The sequence below is a fragment of the Protopterus annectens genome, chromosome 3.part0 (assembly GCF_019279795.1).
Source record: "Protopterus annectens isolate FY-2018-M chromosome 3.part0, PAN1.0, whole genome shotgun sequence".
NCBI classification, from domain to species: Eukaryota; Metazoa; Chordata; order Ceratodontiformes; family Protopteridae; genus Protopterus; species Protopterus annectens.
The window spans coordinates 652728-665578 of record NC_056731.1 but is presented as its reverse complement, the minus strand read 5'-3'; the positions used below and the strand labels follow the sequence as shown (position 1 = coordinate 665578).

General features: G+C 40.7%; 1 protein-coding gene across 1 annotated transcript in view; it reads right to left on the bottom strand.

The window, feature by feature from the left end:
• The window catches only part of RAB18 (RAB18, member RAS oncogene family), a 409674-nt gene that overhangs the window by 343556 nt on the left and 53267 nt on the right, over positions 1 to 12851 (bottom strand). Inside the window, exon 2 of the mRNA XM_044064540.1 lies at positions 7575 to 7630. Within this exon, the coding sequence (XP_043920475.1) occupies positions 7575 to 7630 (56 nt within the window). The remainder of the gene's footprint in view (positions 1 to 7574; positions 7631 to 12851) is intronic.

Genomic DNA, 12851 nt, shown 5'->3' with positions numbered 1-12851 from the left:
CCAAATTGATGCTGCACAATTATTAACCAAGGATGTTCTGGACAAAAAGACTGATGAAGTTGCCACAGACCTGGTAAAGGTGGTTCTGGCAAGGGTAAGCCCCCTTTTTGATAAACAAAGGTAACCATTTGGCCAAACTAACTTTAGATACCAGATTGCCTAGAAAAACAATTATTTGGACTTTCTTAGATCTTTAGTTCTGTGAAGTTAGAAACATAATTGTCTGTGCACATCTAACAGATGCAACAAATACTTGCCTTTGTTCGAAACATTTGGAAAGAACACTGGAAGATTAATGACCTGATAAATATTGGACTCAGAAACCACTTTTAGTAAAAAGGAAGGATTAGTCCAGAGAGAAACCCCACCCTTGTGAAAAACTACAGGGCTTAGAGGACAATGCTTTAAGATCAACACTCTTCTGGCAGATGTAATAGCAACTAAGAATACAGTTTTCCAAGTCAAAAGTTTTATATCAGATTTAGCCGAAGGTTCAAGGGGGGGGCAGTCAAGGCCTGATGCATGATGTTTAAATCCCACGGAGAGGTAGGATCTTTAAAGGTCGTCCAAGTAAAAGGTTTCCCCTTAGTAAGGCTTTGCAAAGTTTAGAAGAAGCTAAAGTAGAATTATTTACTCTCAGATGACAGCTGGAAATGGCTGCTAATTGTACTCTAACAGATGAGGAACTACCACCTTCATTGAAAATTGTAGCCAAAAAGTCAAGGGCATTTGAAATCAGTGCTGAAAAGGGATCTAATTTTTGATTAGGGGCCAAAGAAAGTACAGTTTTGTACCTACCATAAATGTAGATGTTCGAGTGCTAATACAGCTGCAGTCATAACAGATGGGTTCTCCTGCCGTCAGGCGGGTCCTCGGTCGGCCGAATTCCAAAGTCTAGGTCCGGCGTCGGTTGTCGTCGCTTCTTCCCGGACGTCAGAGCGACAGGGGTATAAAGGAACCAGCCAACGCCATTTTCTTCAGTTTTTCTTGCCCCAGATGTCAGGTGCCCCCAGAAGGAAGGCAATAATAAATTTGTGTGATAATGCAGTGCTATATAATCAAAAAACAGTAGTTGCAAGCAAATACATCATAAATGAAAACCCCAATAAGGTTGTATGAGGATGTGTTAGCCTATAGGCCTGTCTTCAAGAGGGGAAGGAGGGAGGGAAACCTGGACTGCAGCTGTATTAGCACTCGAACATCTACATTTATGGTAGGTACAAAACTGTACTATGTTCATCGTGCATACAGCTGCAGTCATAACAGATGGGTAGAATCCCAAAGCTAAGAAAGGGGTGGTAGGCACTAGTTGGAACTAGGAGGAGCCAAAATGCCCTGCAAGACTGCAGTGGCAAAGCCTGCTCTAGATTTGGAGTATAATGGTAGGTTGTAGTGCTTGGAGAAGGTATGCACAGAACTCCAAGTGGCTGCTTCCAAAATATCCTTGGTAGGAACTCCTCTGAGGAAGGCTGCAGAGGTGGCTGTGGCCCTGGTGGAATGAGTTCTAATGCCTGTAGGAACAGTTTTGCCATGAAAGGAATAGCAAAAGCGTATGCAGTGGGCTATCTATTTTGAGATTGTCTGTTTGGAAATTGGCTTCCCTTGAGCTCCTACTGCATAGGCCACAAGGAGCTGTTCTGATTTTCTGAAAGGCTTTGTTCTGTCCAAATAATAACGCAGCTGTCTGTGGATGTCCAAGGAATGTAGTAATCTCTCCCCTTTGTTTTGAGGATTAGGATAAAAAGTAGGTAAATGTATGGCCTGATTTAAAGCTACCCTGGATACCACTTTAGGCATAAAGGACGGGTTGGTTCGTAAGGAAACTCTGTCCTGATGGAAGATGATAAAAGGCTGGACAGCCATGAGAGCCTGTAGTTCTGAAACTTTACGAGCTGAGGGGATAGCCAGAAGGAAAACTGTTTTCCAGGACAAATATTGCAAATCTGAAGAGGCAGCTGGCTCAAAGGGAGGCAAGGTCAATTTTTCCAGAATGAAATTAAGATCCCAAGCAGGTATTGGTTGTTTTCTTGGAGGCCTTAAGTTCTTAGCCCCTCTGAGGAACTGTCTTAAGAGAGGGTGAGAGAATAAAGGTGGATCAGTGTTGTATTCTGCAGAAATGGCTGAGGCATGTATTTTGATGGAGGAGAAAGAAAGTCCACTGCTTAGCAGTTCAGCCAAATATTGTAGTATTTGAGGTAAATTCAGTTTTCCAGGATCCTGGCCCTTTTTCTCATTCCAGACAAAAAAAGTTTCCATTTTGCGGAGTAAGCTTTTCTAGTTGATGGCCTTCTGGCCTCCAAAATGACATCCTGCACCTCCTTGGAGAGTAGGGCCTGTTGAGATGCTAAGGAATCTTCCATGCGGCTAGATTGAGTGTTTTTAGCTGGCTGTGAAGAGTTTTGAAACTGTGCTGAGTCAGAAGAAGAGGCATTAGAGGCAGGGTCCATGGTGGGGAATGCGTCAGGCTCCTCAGGAGTGGGTACCACTGTTGCCTTGGTCAGTCCGGAGCAATGAGAATCATCTTTGGTCTGTCTGCTTTGGTCTTTAATAGAACTTTGGGCAGCAGAGGAATAGGAGGGAAGGCATAAACTGTCATTGATGTCCAACTGAAAGAAAGAGCATCCACGCTCCAGGCCTTTGGATGGGAGATCCTTGAGCAGAATTTTGTCAATTGGTGATTCTTGTGGGAGGCAAAGAGATCTATGTCTGGCCTTCCCCATTCTTGGATTATTTCTGTAAAAACTTTTGGATGCAATTTCCATTCGTGTGGATCTGTCATATTCCTGCTTAGGTTGTCTGCCAGCGTGTTTTCCTTGCCTGGCAAATACTGTGCTTGTAGTTCCATTTGTAAGTCCATGGCCATGTTCCAAAGTGACATGGCCAGTCTGCATAGGGGGTAAGAATGTGTTCCTCCCTGTTTATGTACCACATAACTGTGGTGTTGTCCGCTCTTATCAATAATTGACCTGGTTGTAGAAGGTCCTTGAAAGCTATAATAGCATTTATTACTGCTAGCATTTCTTTTTGATTGATGTGAAGGTGCTTTTCTTTTTGGGACCATTTGCCCCGAATGCACCGATCTGTCATGTGCGCCCCCCAGGCATAGTCCGAGGCGCCTGTTGTGATGACTTGATTTGCTTGAGGCTTGCTGAATGGAAGACCTGTGTTTGTTTGACATGCTTGAGCCCACCACAGAAATTCCTTTTGCAGACATGGAATTAGTGGTATTATTGTTTCCAAACTGTGGCTGTGTTGAGACCATATGTTTTTCAGGTACCATTGTAGTTTCCTCATATGCAGCTTTGCACATGGGATTAGTAAGATGCAAGATGCCATGAATCCCAGAGCCTGCAGGATTTTCCTTGCAGTCAGCCTAGTGCAATTTGCTAGTGTTCTGAAGTATTGTATTAGTTGCCCCTGCTTCTCTGGCGTGAGGTAGGCCATCTGGGTGTTTGTGTCCAAATTGGCACCCAGGAAAATTATCTTCCGAGAGGGTATTAGCCTTGATTTCTTTTTGTTGACTGTGTATCCCAGAGATTTCAATAACATTATTACATAAGCCAGATGTTTCAGAAGAATGTGCTTGCTGTCCGCTTGGATCAGGCAGTCGTCCAAATAGGGGTATATTTGTATCCCTTGAAGTCTGCAGTAGGCAATTACTGATGCCAGGCATTTCGTGAATACTCTGGGCGCAGTAGATAAGCCAAAGGGCAATGCAGAGAATTGATAATGGGTTGAACCTGCAAGAAATCTGAGGTACCTTCTGCAATTTTGTCTGATTAGGATGTGCAGGTATGCCTCCTTGAGGTCCAATGTTACCAACCAAGACTCCTTGCCCAGCATGGGAAGAAGTTGCTGTAGAGTGAGCATCTTGAATTTTGGTACGAGTAGAAATGGGTTTAGGATGGATAGATCCAAAATAGGTCTCCATTCTTTTCCCTTCCTTGGCACCAGAAATAGCCTGGAATAAAAACCTTGACCTTGTTCGTGCGTAGGTACCTCTTGAATAGCCTTCATGTTTATGAGATCTGTAATTTGCTTTTGTGCCTCTGCCCTTTGATTGTGTGGCAGGTTTGGCATGCCTTTCATTCTTGGAAGGGTGTGAAAATGGAATTTGTAGCCTCTGTTTATAATGTCCAGGATCCATTTGTCCTTTGTGACAACATGCCAATTTTTTGAAAATAATGCCAGCTTTCCTCCTAAGGGGGCTGCCATTTGAAACCTGGTTGGCATGCAGAGGGGAAAGTCATTGGGTTTGCTTTCTGAAGGATTGCGAGTTGTCCTCACCACCTCTTTGTGTAGGAGCTTGCCATTGTCTGCCTCTATACGATCCTTGGGATTGTCCTCTGCCCCTCGGGCGCCTGTATCTGCCTCTTTGGGGTCTGTCTGTGGCAGGAAAGGACCAGTTTTTGGAAAGCAAATTTCTACTAAAACGTGGGGGTTGAACCTGTAGAAATCCTTTCACAGTTTGCATTGATTTAGCCTTTTCCTCCATTTTCCTTAATACCTCCTCCGCATCAGCACCAAGTAGTACATCCTTTTGAAGAGGGGGCGTCTAGTAATTTAGCTTTGACATGATCAGGCAAGGCTTGTTCCTTGAGCCAGGCATGCCTACGTATGACTGATCTGTAACAGCAGCTCTACATGAGGCCTCTAGAGCATCAAAACCACATTGTAAGGTATGCTTACCCACTTGTTCTGCACTATGCATCAAATCCTGCAACTCCTCAAGTCTGGTTGTTCAGGTTGTGACATTTTACTCTTCAATTGTGATAACAAAAACTGTTGGTATTTTAGCATATGAAACTGACAGTTTAAGGCCCTCATGGATAAGGTGGCCGAGATATATACCTTTTTTCCCCACCTTTCTAAGGATCTGGAATCTCTCTCGGAAGGCAATGGATTTTTGGCAATGGAGGCCTTAACTCCCTTGGGGCCCTGTGAGATGGTTTCTGGGTCAGCAGCATGGCTTTTGTAAAGAAATTGGTGTGAGTCAGGAACCCTGTAGTACCTGTCAGGCTTAACTGGAGCTGGAGGTAGAGAGTCCGGGTTAAGGCAGGCCTCCGAGTAAACATCATCTAGGATGTCCAAGACAGGAGGTATAGCCAGAGGCCTATGCTGAGGTAACAAGAGAAATTCCCTGAGCCTTTTCTTGGAATCTGAATAATCCTGGCCTTCCCAGTGGAAGTGTTTCCTTAAGGTATGCAAAGTTTCCCCAAATGAGTAATCCTCAGGGGATACAGAAGGATGGACTCCTCCGCATCAGAGTCTTCAAAAGGGGAGTAAGAATGTTCCTCATCATCAGAGTGCTCTGAAATAATGGAGCCCTGATCAGAGGAGGGGGAATCTTCCTCCACTCTGGGCATTTTGTCCGGTGGGGGCTGAGAACCTCTGATTAGAGTAATTAAATCCTCAGCCATTTTAAGCATCTGTTTCTTAGGCATGGGGCCTGGAGATGGGCCCTGTGTAGCTGGTCTCTTAGAGTGCATGGTTGCTTTAGACTTTGTGAAAGCCTTGATGGAGAAAGAAGAGGAAGGTCTGAAGACACCTTGAGTGGAGGTGGACCTGTCCACATTCTGAGTTTCAACGCCAAGAGTGGCTTCAGTATCTGTAGTCGGGGTGTGGGCAGAGGAGCCTGCGACCTCGAGCACAGGAGACACCGTCAAAGAAGTGTCGTCGATAATCAGGGGCTGCGTAGGCGCCTCACTGAGAACCGGACCACGTGTAGTCGGCTTTGGAGTGGTGTCGGTAGAGGCCGCGGACCTGGTGTGTTGGTCCTTGTCTTTGCGTTTTTAGACAAAACCGGAGTCGGAGTATCCGACGACATAGTATAGTTAAATGCTTTCCCAAAATAATGCTGGGCGAACTCCGCCCGACGCTTAATAGTGCGTTTGTTGAATGTAGCACAAAAGCGACAGACCGAGACGTCGTGGTCTGGGCCTAAACAAGGTATACAGAGGGAATGGAAATCCTTATGCGGTATTTGCTTCCCACAAGAAATACAATTATTAACTTTGTCTGACATCGGTCTGAGGCAAGAAAAGTTTCCCCAACGGGGTACTTAGCTTTTAAGAAGACTTCTGTTTCCTAATTTCATAATTTCAGGAGCTGGCCGACCGGCACTTGCAAACTGCTTCTGCTTCGGGCACCGCGCGGCAAGAAAGACTGAAGAAAATGGTGTCGGCTGGTTCCTTTATACCCCTGTCGCACTGACGTCAGGGAAGAAGCGACGACAACCGACGCCGGACCTAGACTTTGGAATTCGGCCGACCGAGGACCCGCCTGACGGCAGGAGAACCCATCTGTTATGACTGCAGATGTATGCACGATGAACATCACATCTTTCCAATTTACTCTTGTAAATGTTTCTGGTCGACAAACAGGGATAATCATGCAGAACAGTTTTCTCAGCACATGAGCTTTGTCTCCTGCTCGGAGTTATCAATCACAGCAGCAAAACGCTCAAATTTGCCACTCTGACAGATACAAAGGAAAGGTGTTTAGGAGGAGGATAGATGAATTTCAGGACTACAACTCAGGCATAACAAAATAATGAAAATTGGCCACTTTAAAAAGAAAAAGTAGTAACAGGCACTGAGAATACTCTTCTATGTGATTACCCCAGTTTGTCTTTAAGTAATCACTGAAAAGCAGGAAACGGTCATTAAATCTGACTGACTAAACAAAATCAGGGTCTACGTGAAAACACATGTAAAGTCAATGCAATGATAGGAGCTAAGGGGCTGTGATGTAATATTTTAAATCCAAACACTGCAATGTGGAATACCTAGAGGTAGACTAAAAAAATCAAGATGCCAGACCCCATGTGGGCAGACTCTGGAATTACATTTAAAAAATATTAAAATAATGGAGTCCAAAAGTAGTGTAAGAAGCATCAAGACATGATGAAATAAACATGTTTTTTTTTTTCTGTTTGTGGGTGCAGTTCTCCTTTAAACAAGGAAATAAAGAAAAGGAAAGAATTACTAATGATGGTAGTAAAAAGTACTACAATCAGTACAGAAAGGGAAGACTACTAATTAAGTACTCAAGCAGTACAAAAAAGGCCTAATATACAAAATTTACAAAGGTAAAAGGGAGGAAAAAGAAATAACTACAAATGAAATTAAACTTGCGTAAAGCGGAAAACTATCATTTTAAAAAATACTTGGAGCTTGACAGCTTGCAATTTACACCTGTTTGGAATGGTGGCAAATGATATCTGAGGTATGTTAGGTTGGTGGGGCATTATGATTCAAGGGAGAAGCTCGAGAGTTCAAGAATTTTACGATCTGGAAGAAGCAGCTGAGCGAGAGCAGAGGGTTGGATCCAAACCCAGCAGTTGAAGAATGAATGAAATGGACAACATCAGACTGACAGTTGTAAATGTCTGCAGTACTAGGTCTATTTTACTCCTCCTTTTCTACCCCTAAACAGATGGCAATTAGAAAAGGAAATGTATGCACTACGGTGCAAGTCTGAAGCCATTCAGGTGTATCAATGCAAATCATTTACACCAAGCAAACAAGATCTATGCAACATGAAAAGAAAATGTCACATGTACTTAAACATACCTATTGTTGCAGCAAGTTCTGGGTCAAAAGTGTCATCTGTAAACCTCAGCAAAAGGCTAAAGAAAGGCAAAAAACAGCATTAAGTGCACTGTAAAAAGGTGATCATGATTTAGTAAGATTCAAATGAATATCAAAACAGCACTACAGGAAATGTAAAAATAATATCAAGAAATTACTTTAGTAAAATCATCTTCTGTAAATATCAAACTACAAATGTTACTATGTGCAAACCTACTAGCTGGGCACTTCAGGCAAAATGGTACCAACAATAAACATTCCAGGTGAAATCACGAAGTGAAATAAAACACAGTAATTTCAGGAACTTGAGATCATATGACAAAAACAGACAAGTGAATTGTCTTGACTCAAAACCAAGTCATGCCTCCAGGTATTTCTCTGGTCACATCCTAGTGATGCCTGTAGGCATCCAATAGTGTCTGAAATTCCAAAAGCATGCTCTATGCAAGCTATTGAAAGAATTGACCTCAGTCTAGTGCAAGCAAAGCAATATTAATTGTTGAGAGACAATGGGCAAAACATATATTAAACGGTGACTGCAGAATGAATGTTCTTCAGCAAGGTGTTAATGTACAGGTAATCCCAATAAAAAGCAAGTCGTATGCTTCATGGCAGCATATTAAGCTGGTGTAGAGCTCAGAATGAAAGGAAGCTAATGGCTGCCATTATTTTACACAAACTAATCAGAGGATTTGTTGTTTAGCGTGTGTAAAATTAAAACAAACAGTAAATTATTAAAAACTTGAAAATTATGTGTTTTACATCTGTGTGTGAGATCACATGTGTGCATGAAAGTGAGATCAAATGAGGCATTATTTTACACTCCCTAAGCAGTGATTTTGCTGCTTGAACAGTGTGAATAAAAGGGAATGTGAACAAAAAAAGTGTGTGTGTGTGTGTGTGTACATATATATATATGTACATATATATATATATATGTATATATATATGTATATACCTATATATATATATATATATATATATATACACACATGTATATATATATATGCATATATACATGTATATATATATATATATATATATATATATATATATATATATATATACACATATATATATATATATATATATATGTATATATGTATATATATATATATATATATATATATATATATATATATGTATATATATATATATATATATATATATATATATATATATATATATATATATATGTATATATATATATATATATGTATATATATATATATATATATATATATATATGTGTATATATATATATATATATATATATATGTGTGTATATATATATATGCATATATATATATATACGTGTTTTATCACGTTGAACATGACCTTTAACTGAGTGAGTGCAAAAATACTTTTACAAATCACAGAATCACCTATAAGCAAAACAATGCAGGTATTACTGGATGACTTGTCATACTTAAAGGCATGCTATCCTTGCTGGGATGCCAGCTTTAAGTATGAAAAGCAATATGTAAAACACATAACACAGATACTTAAAATAAATTAGTCTTCAAAATATACAAATAAAACAACAGTGACACCAAATGAATGCATGAATTATTTGCTTTAAAAAGGTGAATAAAAATAGCCAGAGAAAGCTGGATGAGCAAACAAATGTGTTTAAAATACCCTAAACTGAACAGACCCATTCATCAAAAGGCATCTCAAAGAAGAAGCTTTAAAAATGTATATGTACAAGCTGGTATTTTCACTTAATGAAGAAGGTTTTCTGCAGGGTGCCCCCCCCCCCTCACCCGCTAATTGTTCTTCTTTCGGCTTTCCCAGTTAGGGGTCACCACAGCAGAACTCCGGTCCGCTAATGATTGGTAGTAGATTTTTGACAGGTGCTGAGGTGCCAGCTCGACGCCCAACCTTCAACGAAGGCACGCCCATTCTACATATGTCTTTATTAACACTGACATAAAAAAATCAAACTGATTTGTTTACATTGGAATAGGAACAATTTAAAATTATGACTTGTTAATAATGTCATATAACTTAGAATTACTAGCATGTAAAGAATGGTATTCCTGTCAAAAGGTTCTTTCTTCTGTAAAGTATTACATTTTTATTTGGTTTCAAGATTCATAACATTTATTACAGGAACTCTCTGCACTGCATGAAGTTACTTTGAGGACTTCTCTTCAAGCAGACACCATGGAAAGGACTTCATGGCAGATGCTGGGACCAATAAGGAGGACAAAAATAGTGAAACTGCCATGTCATGTGTACAACAGCTACGTTAATTTCAGAAGCTGCAGGAATTAATTGTAAAAAGTTAAGAAGCGTCAGAAAGTAACTGTAAAGTAAGAAAGGATCCAGGGTAACTGTAAAGTAAGAAAGGATCCAGGCCTGTAAAACAGCAAGGAAAGAGCAAACATCTCACTCCCCACTTTTCAGCAATCCCACAAAACAATGCCATTCTATGATCAACCTGCAGTTCAACAAAACAATTCTCATAACAAAATGTTTGACGTAATGAAAGTATTATTAAGCAAATGAAAACCTGGAGATGGACAATATACTGAAAAGTATGATGGAGAATTTGCCAAGACCTTTGCACATATTCTAGTGGGAACACTGTTACACACAGTTGCTAAGTACTGTCAACAGCTTAGCTAATATAATCAAATATGTACATGCATCTCAAGCAGAATGTTTTACAACAGCATGAAAAGTATTTCATTAATTTTGAGCATAGTGCAGTTCCAATGACAAAAACAAAAACTTTTATAACTATGTCAGCTACGGTAATGCCTCTCCAATCTTAATTTCTGTTGTGTTAAAAAGGTTGGTACAATCTAAATTAAGGGTGAGTAAGCCTAATTTAAAGCTTAGTTTCAGTAGAAAAGGTTTAGCCAAGTCAAGTCTTGGCTGAGTTACTGCTTTATTTTGCAACCTGAGCAAGCTTGTAAATGTGTTGAAAATAAAAGAGGTTTTCAGCTTTACATGCAAGCAAAACTACTAGCAAATGACAGCATGATTTAAAGAAGCAATCCAAGTAAGCAATGACAAAATTACTTCAAGCTACTGCGAGAAAAAGTCCAACAAAAACAAGGTTTGCTGTCAATCTATTCCTTCAAAATCTAAGGTGGTTAAATTGAGCTAAGCACTACAGCAAATACAAAATCAAAATGCACTCACTAGCTGGGGTCTGTGTTTGTGTGTGCGTGTGTGCATGTGTAGGGGTGGTGAGGCTGCAAGTCTATACACAGAATGCCATTACTTACTCTAACAGTAAACTGCAATTGGAAAGCCACCTTGACTTTTCAGCCTACATTTCCTTTAGCCAAAGGCATATAAAGTTGGCTAACTTTCCTTATCAAAGCTGTTCTGGAACAGTACCTCAGGTGCCGACAGACAAGAAAGCTAAATGCTTGCACTAGTTAGGGTTAGCTTACGCAGCTACTTTCAGAAGAAAAAGTGTGTGCAGTGAAACCACATTTCTACGAAGTACCAGTGGTACTGCGGTAGCATTGTCGCCTCATAGCAAGACGTTGTCCCGTTCGATTCTCAGCTAGAGCGTCTTCTGTGTGGAGGCATACGTGAATTGGGCGTGCCTTCGTTGAAGGTTGTACGTCAGGACTAGTAACCCGGTACGTAAAAATCCACTACCAATCAATAGCAGACTGGAGTTCTGCTGTGGCGACCCCTAACCGGGAAAAGCCGAAAGACACAAAAAACAGCTTTAAAAAAGTGACTGTGATAGTGGACAGCTGTAAAATACATCTTGGCAATATTACTGCCACAGAAACAAAAGGTGGGTGGGTCAAATCTCTCTGCAATTAAGTTAATAAAGCTATCAAACCTTAATTCACCCCCCACACACACACACACACACACCCACACACACACACACACACACGCACACACACACAACTTACATACAGTAACTCAGAGATTGACATACCTTGGAGAAAAGGGAAAACTCAAACACAAAGATCTCACACTTTGTGCAAAAAAATCAGATTTTCATACACTTTCAGTCACACAGTTCCAAGCCTCTCAGAATTCAGAATGGTTATCAGTAACAGGTCTGAGTGAGCAGACATGAAATAACCTCCTTCATAAATCCATTTCTAACAACTATTCATCTTACACATTTAAATCATGGCAGTGAACAAAACTAGCAATTCACGCAGAAAATGATGGAGTTGTAAAATCTTCAAAAACCTAGTAATTTCTACACAAAAGTTTTGTCACTTCAGTATATTTCTTTCTGAGCCCAAAGAACATTAAGCAAAAAAAACTAGAAGAGATCATTCAGTTAAGGTGATCTTTTCTGTTAAACCGCCTTTTAAAAATTCAACACCGGAGGTGAAATCAACTCAAATCTAATGAATGTTGAAAAAAAAAATCTTAAAAGCTCATCAAGAGCATTACAGTGCCATCTAACAACATGAAGCACAAGGTTATATACAATGAACAGTTAGCTAATACACTCACTTTTAAAAGAGGTAGCTATCACTAAAGGAAGAACTCCTCTGTAAGGTTTAACAGCAGAAATGTAAATTTCTATAAAAGTAAAATCTAAATCAAGTAAACAAGTCATTCTTCCACTCTCCAAACAAAAGTGCAAGGAAAGACTTGATGCTTTTGGCACCCTACTCTGAAGGTCTGTCTTGCACACACTGAATGCAAGGCTAGACTGACTACAGCTCCTCCATCTGCACACTGGATTAAGCAGGTAATGAGAGAATGAATGAAAATGTATTTTGTGTAACTAGTACACAGTTTCAATCTTGGGCGGCCATGGTGGTGCAGTGGTTAGCATTGCCGCCTCACAGCAAGAGGTTCTCCGGTTCGATCCTCGGCTGGGGTGCCTTCTGTGCGGAGTCTGCATGTCCTCCCTGTGGTCGCGTGGGTTTCCTCCGGGTGCCCCAGTTTCCTCCCACATCCCAAAGACATGCTGCAGGTGGATTGGACACTCTAAATTGGCCCTAGGTGTGCGTGTGAGTGTGCCTTCTGTGGAAGGTTGGGCGCCGGGCTGGCAACTCGACACCGTAAAACTCCACTGCCATTCAATATGCAGACAAGGTGATCCACTGTGGCGACCCCTAACCGGGAAAAAGCCGAAAGAAGAAGAAGAAGAAGAAGTACACAGTTTCAATCTTAATAAGTATGCATCCCTTCTGAGCATAACTCTGTCCTTATTATCTAAAGATAGTCTCCCAGCACTTTCTCAACTGCATATTTAAAACCATAAATTACCATGTACTGCTACAGTTACTCGGATTTCCCTATGCA